This window comes from Lacerta agilis, chromosome 8 (assembly GCF_009819535.1).
Source record: "Lacerta agilis isolate rLacAgi1 chromosome 8, rLacAgi1.pri, whole genome shotgun sequence".
Taxonomy (NCBI): Eukaryota; Metazoa; Chordata; class Lepidosauria; order Squamata; family Lacertidae; genus Lacerta; species Lacerta agilis.
The window spans coordinates 15,107,777-15,120,669 of NC_046319.1; the positions used below are offsets into that span (position 1 = coordinate 15,107,777).

The 12,893-nt window shown below is 47.0% G+C and overlaps 1 protein-coding gene across 2 annotated transcripts in view; it reads right to left on the reverse strand.

Moving 5' to 3' along the window:
• The window catches only part of NOC2L (NOC2 like nucleolar associated transcriptional repressor), an 82,142-nt gene that overhangs the window by 5,211 nt on the left and 64,038 nt on the right, over window positions 1-12,893 (reverse strand). For both annotated transcript variants that reach the window (XM_033156274.1, XM_033156275.1), the window contains exons 16-17: window positions 12,461-12,574; window positions 11,543-11,687 (exon numbers count right to left, since the gene is read on the reverse strand). In XM_033156274.1, coding sequence (XP_033012165.1) covers window positions 11,543-11,687; window positions 12,461-12,574 — 259 coding nt within the window. The remainder of the gene's footprint in view (window positions 1-11,542; window positions 11,688-12,460; window positions 12,575-12,893) is intronic.

Below are 12,893 nucleotides of genomic sequence, written 5' to 3' on the forward strand. Positions count from 1 at the left end.
CACTGCTGAACAGCTCTTACTGTCAGAAAGTTATTCCTGGTGTTTGGTTGGGAATCCCCTTTCTTGTAACTTAAGCCATTGGTTCGAGCCCTACCCTCTTTTCCAGGCTAAACATACGCAACTCCTTCAACCAGTCCTCATAAGGCTTGGTTTCCAGACTTTTTATCATCTTGGCCACCCTCCTCTGCAAAACGTTCCAGCTTGTCAATATCCTCCTTAAATTGTAGTGCCCAGAACCAGACACAGTACTTCAGGTGTGGTCTGACCAAAGCAGAATAGAACAAGACAATTACTTCCCTTGATTGGGACACTAGACGTCTGTTGATGCAGCCTAGAATAGCATAAGCCTCTTCGGCTGCTGCATCACACTGTTGACTCATGTTAAGCTTGTGGTCTATTAAGACCCCTCCTAGATATTTTTCACATGTACTGCTGGCAAGCCAGGTGTCCTCCATCTTATAGTTGTGCAGATGGTTCTTCCTACCTAAGTGTAGAACCTTATGTTTGTCCCTACTGAAAGTCATTTTGTTAATTTTGACCCTGTTCTTCAATCTGTTTAGGTCATTCTGGATCCCAATTCTGTCTTTTGCAACACTGGCTACCCCTCCCAGTTTGGTGTCATCTGCAAATTTTATGAGCATCCTGTCAATACCTTCATCCAAATAATTTATGAAGATGTTGAAACACAACGGGCCCAGGGCAGAACCCTGCAGCACCCACTTTTCACTTTTTTACAGGTTGATGAAGAACCATTTGTAAGCACTCTTTGGATTCCATCAGTTCAGCCACCTACAAATCCACCTAACAATTACTTCATCCAGCCAACATTTTACCAGCTTCTCTGCAAGAATATCATGAGGGACTCTATCAAAAGCCTTACTGAAATCAAGATACACTACGTCCACAGCATTCCCTTGATCTAGCAAGCGTGTAACTTTATCAGCTCTTCTGAACAGGAAGGTTCCAGTAAGCCATCACAGCTAATGGCCAAACCATAGACCCAGCCCTCAGCGAATCTGTCTAATCCTTTTTAACTTGGCTCCATTGCTACATCTTAGGGGTGACAAATTCAATAAAGCAATGGCATGCTGTGAAATCCAGCCTTAAGCAAATGAATTTGCTTGCTATTGTGCCTTCTTGATCTTGGGTTCTATCCAGTGGTAGTTCTTACTTCGGGTAGACCCACTGAAGTTAATGAACATGGCAGCAAACACACTTTGGAACTCCCTGCCTACTGACATCAGGCAGGTTCCTTTTCGATGCCTGCGAAATACATTTTTGTTTAGGCAAGCCTACCCAGAAATGTAAATGTTGACATGCATTTTGCTCAGGATTTAACTTACTGATGTTTTTAAATTATTTTTTACAGACAATTTTATTGTTTTATTCTTTCTGTAAACCACATCTAAATCTTGTGAAATAAACAACATAACCCAACATAATTTTACTGGGTCTACTCGGATACCACTCTTTCTCCCTCTTTCTCCTCCACCAAAATTCAGGCCGTAAGCTCATTTGGGGCAGAGACTCTTGTGTCTAAAGCCCCATTATGGACACGGGTGCCTCTCTATAAACCAACCAGCCACCAGCTTTTCAAACATACAAAGTGCTTTATTAATTTTTCTCATCTCCTTTTTTGCCCAAAAGGCTTTAAGAGGGTCTATCTCCTAAGGCCACCCAGGGAGCCTCATGACAGAGAAGGAATTTGAACCTTGGCCTGCAGGACTGAATACCTACATCACTCCTCTCTCCTTGCAGGAGATGACGACGACAGATTGAGAGCATTTGGCTTGCCTTTCTGGACAAGCCGGGGGGGGGGCTGGTTTGGAAGAATTACCATCCACTTTGGAATCCTGTGCCTCCCACTCCTTTTTCCCATTGACTGACTGCTCCCCAAGACACACCAACCCCTCATCAGAGGAAAGAACAGCAATGTCCCCAGACACTACGGAGTTAAGAGCATCCTGTTCACATCATCTAGCCCCCCACCTCGCTTTCCCCCACCGGAATCCCTGCTAGCAAGAACCGGAGATATTAGCCTGACTTTTAATACAATTTGGTTGGGAAGCGAGTGCTCTAAAGGCAGCATTAATCACTTTAACGATGAAGCTATTACTGGAGGTGCGGCAGGAGGGGAGGGGAGAAGATGGGAAATTTTTCCACGGTTCCCCGCCCTTAATCCTCCCCACCCCACCCTCAGGAGATGCTTGCAGCCATTGCAAGAAAAGGGTCTGTTTCATGCCATGCTGGGTTTAAGGGGGGGCAGTCTGTGGATACTGGCAGGGTGGGTGGGGGGGGGGTGCTGCCAGCCCTTCCAGGCACAGAGGTATTGTGGCATTTCATTCCCACTGAACATATGAGTGACCAGCCCAGCCTCAAGTCATGAGCTCAGTACTCCCAATCCTGCACCATCAAAACATTTTGGCCAGAATACTGGGTCTTGAGCTTCCACACTGTGGACATACTGCACACCACAGGACCATAAGAAGCTGCCTGATAAGGCCACTGGTTCATAGAGCTCAGTATTGTCCACCTTCAGTCTGCAAGTTAGATGTTCTACTACTGAGCCATCAGAACACAAGAATATAAGAAGCTGCTTTAGAGAGCCAGGTCCATCTAGGGTCAGTACAGTCTGCACTCAGTGACAGCACTGCACTGTGCTATGGCCCTTTCCGAACAGGAAGAGCTGTTGAAGTCATAGAATCACAGAATTGTAGAGTCGGAAGGGATCCCGAGGGTCATCTAGTCCAACCCCCTGCAATGCAGGAATCTCAACTAAAGCATCCATAACTGATGGCCAAACAACCTCTGCTTTAAAACCTCCAAGGAAGGCAAGTCTAACAACCTCTGTATGGAGTCCGTTCCACTGTCAAAACAGCTCATATCCTATTTGGGGGCTTCCCAGAGGCACCTCACCCCAGGCACTGTAGGAAAATGTGAGGCTGACATTTGCTCAGATCCAGCAAGGCACGGATGGGATACATGTGTCCCTCAAAAGGCTGCTGGAATCCCAGTGCCCATCAGTCCTAGTCAAGCGTGGCCAACTGTCAGCGATGGTGGGAATTGTAGTCCAGCAAAATCGGGTTGGGCTGGGCACAGGTTCCCCATTGCCACGTTAAACGCTCCTGGGAGCACCGTCTGGAAAAGGAGGCTGTCTGCTGTGTCTCTGCATGAGTGGCTGCTCTGGCTTTGATTAAGGTTGATTAAAACAGGGGTAGGGAATTTGTGACCTTTCAGAGGTTGCTGGACTCCAGCTCCCAACAGTCCAAACTTGCCTGGCCAAAGGTCAGTGGTGACAGAAGCTAGAAGCAAGCTACATCTGGAGCGCCATAGATCCCCCAACCCCTGCCCTAAAATGGCATTCTCTCCATCATGCAACAATGCATTGTTTCCCTCATCCATAAAATGGGCATAAGGAATCATAAAATTGTAGAGTTATAAGGTACCACGAGGGTCATCTAGTCCAACCCCCTGCAATGCAGGAATCTTTTCCCAACATGGGGCTCAAATCCACAACCAGGGTGGTTTTGATTTAAATCAAACTGATTTAAATCACTAGTCAGTAAGGCTCAGGGCCGATTTAAAAAATAAATAAATCGGGTTTTTAAAATTTAAATCAGGTTTTTTTTTTTTATTTAAATCGGCCCTGAGCCCTACTGACTAGTGATTTAAATCAAATCCACCCTGTCCACAACCCTGAGATTAAGAGTCTCATGCTCTACTGACTGAGATATCCCAGCTGTAAGGAGACCCACCTTTGAGAAGATAAGTGTTTTAGGGCAACTGGTGATGCTCCCTACCCAAAAATAACCGAATGATGACCCTTACAAACACACAAATAATTCCACAGTGGAGTAGGTCTGAGAAGGACATCCACTCTATAGTAACTCTCCACCTGGAAAGGTTATAGTGAGGGACCAGTGCAGCAGCTCAATGACTGGAGACCCGGGTTCAAATCCCTCCTCAGCCATGAAGTTCACACAATAAATCAGACAAGTCAACCTCAAGAGAGCCGATGTGGACAGAAAATGAGACTGAGAGAGGAAAAGTGAAATTTGGAAAGGGCTATGGCACGCAGAAGGACCCAGGTTCAATCCCTGGCATCTCCAGGCAGGGTTCAGAAAGGTACCCTTGCCTGAAACCCTGGAAAGCTGCTGCCAGTCAGTGTTTGACAATACTTCAGCAGATGGACCTAGGGGTTGGGCTCAGAATAAGGCAGCTTCCTAGGTACTGCAAATCCCCTCACAATCCTCAAGATAGAGAGGGGAGCTAATCTTGTCTTTGGAGCTCTGTTCACTGTTTTAGGTTATGTTTTGATTTGTGTATTATTATTATTATTATTATTATTATTGCAACATGATGCTGTTTCAGCCGTGCTAACAGCTGAATTCCTCAGTTAAAAAGGTGGGGTGGGAATAACAACAACAAAACAAACAACCACAACATACCACAAAGAACAAGTTTGGCTGCATTTTACAAACAGGCAGAGTAAATGTATAGACACACACACTTCTAGTGAATTATATCTTTCATTTAGTCAAAAACATACAAGAGGCAGGGAAATGCAAGTTATAAGCAAGAGAGAGAGAGAGAGAGAGAGAAGAGAAGACAAGAGAATGGAAGAGAAGAAAGAAGCACAAAACTCCCCTGAGGTAAAATCTGAGATAATCATCTATGGTTATTACATAATCTATTCTTCCTCCTCCCTCCTCCTCTTCCTCCCCCTTCCTTACCCACTGACATTTGGGTCGACAGGCTAATTATCTGATAAAAGGAACACGTCCAACCTCACCCAGCACACAACCACACACACACACACACACACACACAAACAAACAAACATATACAATCGTTGCTCATTACAGATCAGGCTGGCTAGTAATGTATGCACAGTCACGCACCGGGAAATTTGTTCCCGTAACGAACCAGGGAGCAGGAGGGGGGAGGAAGAAGACCGTTCCCTCTCCCTCTGGCTGCCCCACACAACCCTCCCCCTCCCTCCCCACCCCCCAATATTAAATTGGCGTAATATGATTACGTGCTGGATAAATGAAGGAACGCGCTAAAGTTCATTAGAGGCGCACCGTCGCTTAATGCGGACAGATCGCTCATTACGGGCCCCGGTGCGGGGAGACGCGGCAGCCAGCGAAGCGGCTCCTCGCCGGCTTTAATTGCCTCGTGACAAGGCAATCCACCAGCTCTCCCCAAGCCATTAATAACCGCCCGCAGCAGCCAGCCTCCCCTCCTGGAGCTCCGTCAGCCGGTAAATGAGAGGAATGAGTCCGCCGCTGCCTCTCCCCACTGAGACCGCAGACAGGCCATTGATCAAATCTGGCAGGCGAGGGGAGGCCATCTTACACGGGGCCTCGTTCTCGGAAATTCAACGCGGCTCTGGCCTGAGGCGTCCAAACCCCCTGACCTTTCTCTTTCCCCCGCCTCTCTCTCTCACACACAGACAGAAGCAAGGCTCCCCACACCATCCATTCCTCTTAGCATCACTAGTCCAATTCATCATGGTGATAGATAAGCCAAATGCGGCCCTCCGCTCCTCTGTATCTGGCCCTTGGGACTCTCTCTAAGCCACACCTTCTCTCCCCCGGGCCATGCCCCTCACAAGTCCCATTCAGCCGTTTTTGCCTGGCTAGAAATGTGCCCTTCAACTGCAACAATGCTTCCCTGGACGGAGGGTAGAGAGGGGTGGTTCAAGTGTGTTTGTGGGAAATGACCTACAGTGCACAAAGGTAATATTAGCATTCATTGCCCTGCCCGTTTTGCCTCTGGCCCTGCCCACCCCTGACCTATAGCCTGGACAGGACTGTGGCTCTTGCAGTCAAGTCTTGCTTTTTAGGGGAAGCTTACATTACTAATACTCCAGCTCTCCCAGTGATTCTCCGCAAAGCCTTTTAGAAGCAACTGAAGAGGGTTAAAAAAATACATGCTATTAAAGAAATAAAAAAGATGCACCACTCAGTAGGATGAATCTACTACAAACCTAATGTGATTTTATGGCCATTGCTTCTTTGCAAAAAGGAAATCCTGAGAAAGTTGGGTCTGTGTGGATTGCTAGGCTATTTCTTCCATCCACAAATTGCAAAATTCCCCCACTTTTGTACTTGTGAACAACAGTTTACAGGAGTCAGGCAGCTTGCAGAGTCATGAAGTTAAGGGGCCACAGCAGAGAAGGCCCTGCTTTCTACAAACCTTGATTTTAGGCCCTCTTCCCCAAACAGGAAAGTACATCTAAGCAATAATTGCAGTGTGGCTCTTGTATATGGTCATTAGTATAATTAAAAATAAAATAAAATACAGGCCATTTCTTCTGAGGGAAGCCACACAGAAGAGAGAGAAGAATATTCCTAATTTCAAAGCAGCAGTAGCATGGCTACTGAGACATACCCTCCAATGGTTCTTATCGGAATGGTGGTTTTCGTTTCAAACAAACAAAGCACTGGTCCTCATGTTTGCAAACTTGGAACATGTTACAACAAAAATATATGGATTTTGAATCAAAATGAAAAGATATTCTAGTTGTGTTATTCATTTTGGTAGTTTAGAACGCAACCAGACGAAATTTGGCTCTTAAGGCAGCCAGCATCTATCTATAGAGCACATAAATATATATATATATATATACAACCACACACACTCATAACCTCTGCCAGAGAATTTAGGAGGTCCAACTTCTTTATATTTCAGTGGAAAAAACCCATAGAATAAAATACAGCTCCAAAGGGCCTTATTCCCCTCATGATTGAAATGGAGGAAGAAGTAAAAATTGGATAAGGCCCACTTGGGTGTAAGGCTGTCTCCAACCAAGTTCTCCTCAGTGTACACCCATTGGAATTAATGAACCTAAGTTGAGTCAAGGCCATTAAATTCAGACGGGTCTAAACATTAGGTACAACCCTTTAGTCTTGATTAGAGATCTAAGTTTGCAATGGTTAACTATCAGGAGCCAGGCTGCTCTCCAGACTAACTTACTCTGCAGAGATTATAGTTGCTATAAAACGCTAATGAGTGCTTAACTACTGCAATATTTAATTAAAAAAAAAGGAAGAGGGGCTGTGAGCTGCTGCTAATTAACAGAAAATTGGTAATTTCCAAGCTATTAACGGCTTATTTTCCACTCATCTGAACACAGCCAAGAAACTACAGCTATAGCATAAATAGGAAGCGCATTCTGTCAACAAGGGAAGAGCTTGCTGTGAGGTGGGGCTTGCTCTCTGGTGAATTCATGGGGACTAGGAACCTGCTGCCTCAATCAATCAATCCTTCACGGCTGCTTTTCTGTCATGAGTTCCAATGAACACCTTACTATGCCATCTGCCCTGTTTCGGGAAGCTTTTAAATGTTCAATGTTTTTTTATTTATATTTTGTTGGAAGCCGCCAAGAGTGGCTGGCCTAACCTAGTCAAGATGGGTGAGGTGTAAGAATTATCGTCATCATCATCTTCCTTCTCCCTGTACAAAACCCATTATTTGGATACAGGGGTATGAAACCTTTTTCTGACCGAGGGCCGCATTCCCATACAACCAACTTTCCAGGGGCCAGTTGTGGGTGGTGCCAGAGGCCAAAGTGGGTAGAACAAAAAGAGGAAGTTCTTATCTTTGTACAGGAGGCTGTATTTCCAGGTATGCAAAAAGCAGAGGGTTTTCAATGGCACTATAAACCAGGCATAGGCAAACTCAGCCCTCCAGATGTTTTGGGACTACAACTCCCATGATCCCTAGCTAACAGGACCAGTAGTCAGGGATGATGGGAACTGTAGTCCCAAAACATCTGGAGGGCCGAGTTTGCCTATGCCTGCAATACAGAGACATTTGCAGGGCTCCAGGACATATTCCAGCCAGGCAAAAGCACTCAAGGAGGTTGTGGGAGGGACCCGAGGATGAAACAGAGAAGCCGGGAGGAAGAATTTGTGCCTAGGTCTAACCACAACCCCATCCCATGTAAATACCATACTGTTTCCAAAGCAGGCCCACCCATTTTCCAAGCGTCCGATAGCTTCTCATTACCTGATAGCTGAGCAAAGCAACACTCATTGGTTTTTCTTGGAACCCTGATCCAACTCTGCGGACTCATCCCACTTTCTTCTTTTTTTATAAAAAGAGTAGATCATCTAGTCCTCAGGCCCCTGGGCTCCTCACCCCTGGTTTATATGATCAAGAGGACTAGAAAAATGATTTTAAAAGGAAGACCTCTGCATTACACCCTTGGGACTTTCAGTACCCAAGAACTTTTTTTTTAACCAAGCAGATTTCCCAGCTGCACAAATTCCCCACACTAACTAAACACATACAAAAAGCCAAGCAAACACAAAGTATGTTGTGCTCCTTCCCTACATCCTGTATCAGTGGCAATTTCTCCTTAGCAGCCCTTAGTCCCTGTCTGCTACATAGCAACAATTCATATATAAATATGTCTTCGTTAAGCATCCAACAGGTGCTTTCAATGGTATTTACAAGCATGCTGCAAAGTGTTAGATGCTTGGAGATGAAGATGAAGAAGAGGAGGTTCTGCCCCCCCCCCATAAAAAAGATGTTTTAATATGGTTTGGGAAGTTTGCACATATGCCTAATGGGTCCACCCCACCGTGATTTTTCAAACTGCGCGTTATCAGCTTTACAACTGTACGATTCCTCCCACTCCCAACTACACACTGTATAGATTCTTTGCCAAAGAATCACAGAACTGCAGGGTTGGAGGGTCCCCCAAAGGCCATCTAGCCCAACCCCCGCAACACAGGAATCACAGTAAAAGAAGGTCAGGCAGACGGCCATCCAACCTCTTTTTAAAAACCTCCAATGAAGGAGAGCCTGCCATCTTCTGAGGTAGTCCATTCCACTGCCGAACAGCTCTTCCCGTCAGAAAGTCCCACCTAATGTTTCTTCAGAATCTACTTTCTGGCAATTATAATTCATTGGTTCAGATCCTATGCTCTGGAGCAACAGACAACAACCTTGCTCTTCCATCTTCCATGTGACAACAACCCTTAAGATATTTGAAGGTGGTTATCAAATCTCCTCCTCTTTAACAAGATGGGGAATTGAGAGGCTGTGGTTGGGTGTTCCTCTGACTCTTGGAACATGGATGAAATGTGGTCTACAGCACTGGTCTTCAACGGGTCGGCCTGGACCCACTAGGGGGTCTGTGGCATGATCCAAGGTGGATCATAACAGGAGCACCACCACCATGCAAATATGTTGAAAAAGATTAAGCAGTGCGTTCCCAAATGCATGCTTGAGCTGAAAGTGGGTCATGGGGTCTGAAAGGCATGAAGACACCTATTCTACAGTGCAAAGGGGTGCACCCAAACCTCGGCCCACTTTTGTTTCTGGCCCCGCCCACCTGCCCCATCCCCCTGCCCGGGTTTCCTTATAAGGGACCTTGTGCTGAAAAGGTCATGTAAATAAAGCAGAAATTGGCCTCATTCAAGGGGGGTTGCAACTTTGGGAATGTTAGGAAGCTGCCTTATACAAAGTCAGACCACTGGCCCATCTAGTTAGGGATCATGGCTGGCAGCAGCTCTCCCAAGGTTTCAGGACGGGGTTCTTTCCAAACCTTGCCTGGAGATGCCATTGACCCTGGCGCCTCCTGCAAGCAAAGTAGATGCCCTGCCACGGAGAAATGGCCCTTCCCCAAGAAAACAAACATGGCCTCAATGCTTATTGGGAACCAGAGAAAGAGGGGGGGGGAGAGATTTCCAGCTGTGACAGCTCCTGCTGTCGTTCCACCGAGGGAGGCTCGCCAGCCTCCAAAACGTGTCACTTCATTTCGCATTGCCAGCCTGCCGCATGCTGACAGGATTTCCCTTGCCTCTCTCCTCGCAGGGAGAATGGTGTTGGCAGCTAGCTTTAAAGGCGGGCACATCAGCAGCCCAGCCATGCGTGGCCTAACCGCCTCTCCAGGGGTGCCCAAACACCGTTCCCTGCTACGACCCAGTGCCCCTGCCACCAGCACAACACACACACACACACACACACAGAGAGAGAGAGAGAGCAGCAGCAGCAGAGGCATTCCTGCCTCTTCTAGTCACAGCAGTGCACACGCTCATCTCGGCTTGGAAAAAAATGCTGACGGCGAAGACTGCCAAGCAACCAGCTCAAAATCAATACAACCCCAATGTCCTCGTTTATTCCTCCGAGTGCCGTGAGAGGGGATCGCCCGTATATGGCCACGCCAAAAACATGAACTAAATCCAGATTTGCACCACAAGGAACTCCCAAACACAACATTAAGAACTGCCACAGTGGGGTGGATTGACGGAGTCTGGCATCTTATTCCCACCAGCTGTTGGCCACATGTCCCAGGGAAGTTCAAAAACAAGTCTGTGGGGTGATTTGCCCAGCACGAGTGCCGCTGCTTCTAGCCCAAGAATGCTTCTTGGCTATTAGCCACGAGGGCTATGCCCTGCCTCTACATTCAAAGGTAGTAATGATTCTGAATACCAGTTGCTGGAAACCACAGGAGATGCTGCTCTTGTGCTCGAATCCTGCCATCAGGTTCCCCCAGGCATTTGGTTGGCCACTGTGATAACAGGATGCTGGATTAGATGGACCACCGGCCTGATTCTGCAGGGCTCTTCTTATGTTCTTCACAGACAGTGATACAACTCAGGCTGCTGCCTGATTTCTGGGTTGCTGAGTTCTACTCAAAAGTAGATTCATTGAAATTAATGGACCTCCGTTAGTCTCACGTTCATTAACTTCAATGGGTGCACTCGGAGTAGGATTAGCATTAGGGACAACCCAGTAGATTAATGAACTAGTTAGGGGAAACCATTGAGCCTAGTGAGAAGATTCCCCCCCCCAAAAAAAAAGATCTCTGAACTGTATTTAAGCTTTCAGCACCACCAGAGGTAATAGTGAAGGCTAGTCATTTTTCTTCCTTGTTTTAAACCTGTTCATTTTGACTTTGCCTTGTATTTGTTATGTGCTATGAAGTCCATAGATTATTTCACTGACACACCACCCTTTACAAGTCACAGAAAAAACATGGTTTACTGGGAACATGTTGGTCTTGGCCACTGTGCTCCTTCCCTCCACTGCAGGGAGGGTCCAAAACACAAGCTCTAATTTAGCATTGTTTGAACCAAGGATGGGAATTTGCTTGCCCTCTGCAATGCAGGAATCCTGCCCACAGCCGTCCCTGGTTGGGCTCGAACCACCAACCTTCTGGTTAACAGCCAGGTGCACTGACCCATTGTGCCACCTGAAGTATCTGCTAAACTGTTCATCCAATGACTTTAATAAGCAGCAGAAATAAAGAACGGCTGCTAACAGGATCTCCCAACGCGCAGAGCCTTTTGCTTTCCCTTTGTATATTTCTGTGTTTATTGGGGGGGGGGGGGACATTTTTTTAAAACCCTTCCAAAACACACTGGCAGCGAGTGTCCAAAGGGATGCTCTTTTCCTAATTCCTGGTGTGCTCTGGCTTTTTTAACTCCCGCTTTCAAGAGAACACGGCAACAGCAAACCCCTAGTGGCCAAAGGGGAGACTGCAGCTCCCCCACCCACCCCAACTTCAAAGTCCCTGCTGTACCTTTGACAGACAGGCCACCGCCAGCATCTTCCCCCTCTTCAGAGTCGCTGTCCAGCTCAAAAAGGTCCTTGAACTCCCTCTTATCGTCCTCCTTCTCTTCGCCCGGCTTCTTCCGCTTGATTTCAGGTAGGTTCAGATCTTCCATCTGTGCCAGGAGAACAGAAAACTTTAGTCCTCCCCGTTTCAGTCAAAAGCATAAAGCAGCAGCATGACAGCCCATATAAATATATCCCTTGCCCTTTAACTGAAGAGAACTACACACACGATTAGGACAGAGGCTGGGGAACTTATGGCTCTCTGGACGTTGTTGAATTTCAGTTCCCATCAGCCCCGGGCAGCATGACCAATGGTCAGCGATGATGCAGCTGGCAGCCCAACAATATCAGGGAAGGCCATAGTCCTCCCCTCACCTGCATCCCTACACTAAAGGTTCCTGGGAGCTGAAAACCCCACCCAGAAAGGAGGCTCACTACTATGTCTCTGCATGAGTGGCTGCTTGGGCTCTTATTAAGATTAAAACAGGTGTGGCCCTCTAGTTGTTGTTTTTTTGGACCCTGGATTAAAGGCTCCAGGAAACTGGAAGCACATTATTATGATTATTTATTAAAACAGTGAAGGAGAACCTGTGGCCCATGCCAGCACAGCCAATCGTTGGGGATAATGGAGATGTGGTCCGGAAACATCTGGTTTCCCATCTCCGGCTCAGAAGGACACTGACAAGAATGATTCCAGCTCCATTCTGTTCAAAGGGCATATTCCAGCCAGGCAAAATTACTCAAGGAGGGTGCGAAGCAGGGCCAGGAAGGAGTGCGGCCTAGGAGGAGGTGTGTGGTCTGAGGAACGTTCTGAGGATCAGAAAGAGAGGGCTGGGCGTGTACATTTGGCCCCTGAGCCTCGGCTTCCCCATCTGTGTCTTACCCGCTCTTTGCCACTGATCTCCAGCTGAATCTCCTTCTCCCTCAGCTTCTTCCAATGCACATAATATGTCATCAGCGGAGTCCCTTCCTCTCTGACCTTTTTCTCCCATTGCTCCTGTCAAGGTAAGCAAGAAAATACCGTTGTCAGCTGCAAATGATCACCATCTTAAGCTAAGAGCCAGCATGTGAGCATATATTCACAGCTTTCCCCTCCCCATCCCCCTGGAGGCAAGTCATAGTGTCTGCATTCCTATGCCCATTTTACAGCTGGTGCAGATGAGGACTGAAGGGGAGAGGGCAGGTCTTTGCTCATTATGACTCCAGCAAAGGAGTCGTTCAAACAGTTGTTTGGGCATCCCCATGATTCCTTGATATGCCAAAAGCCACTTTGATCCACTGGATTAGTGCAGCCAAGAGAAGTTTTCTCCCCCACC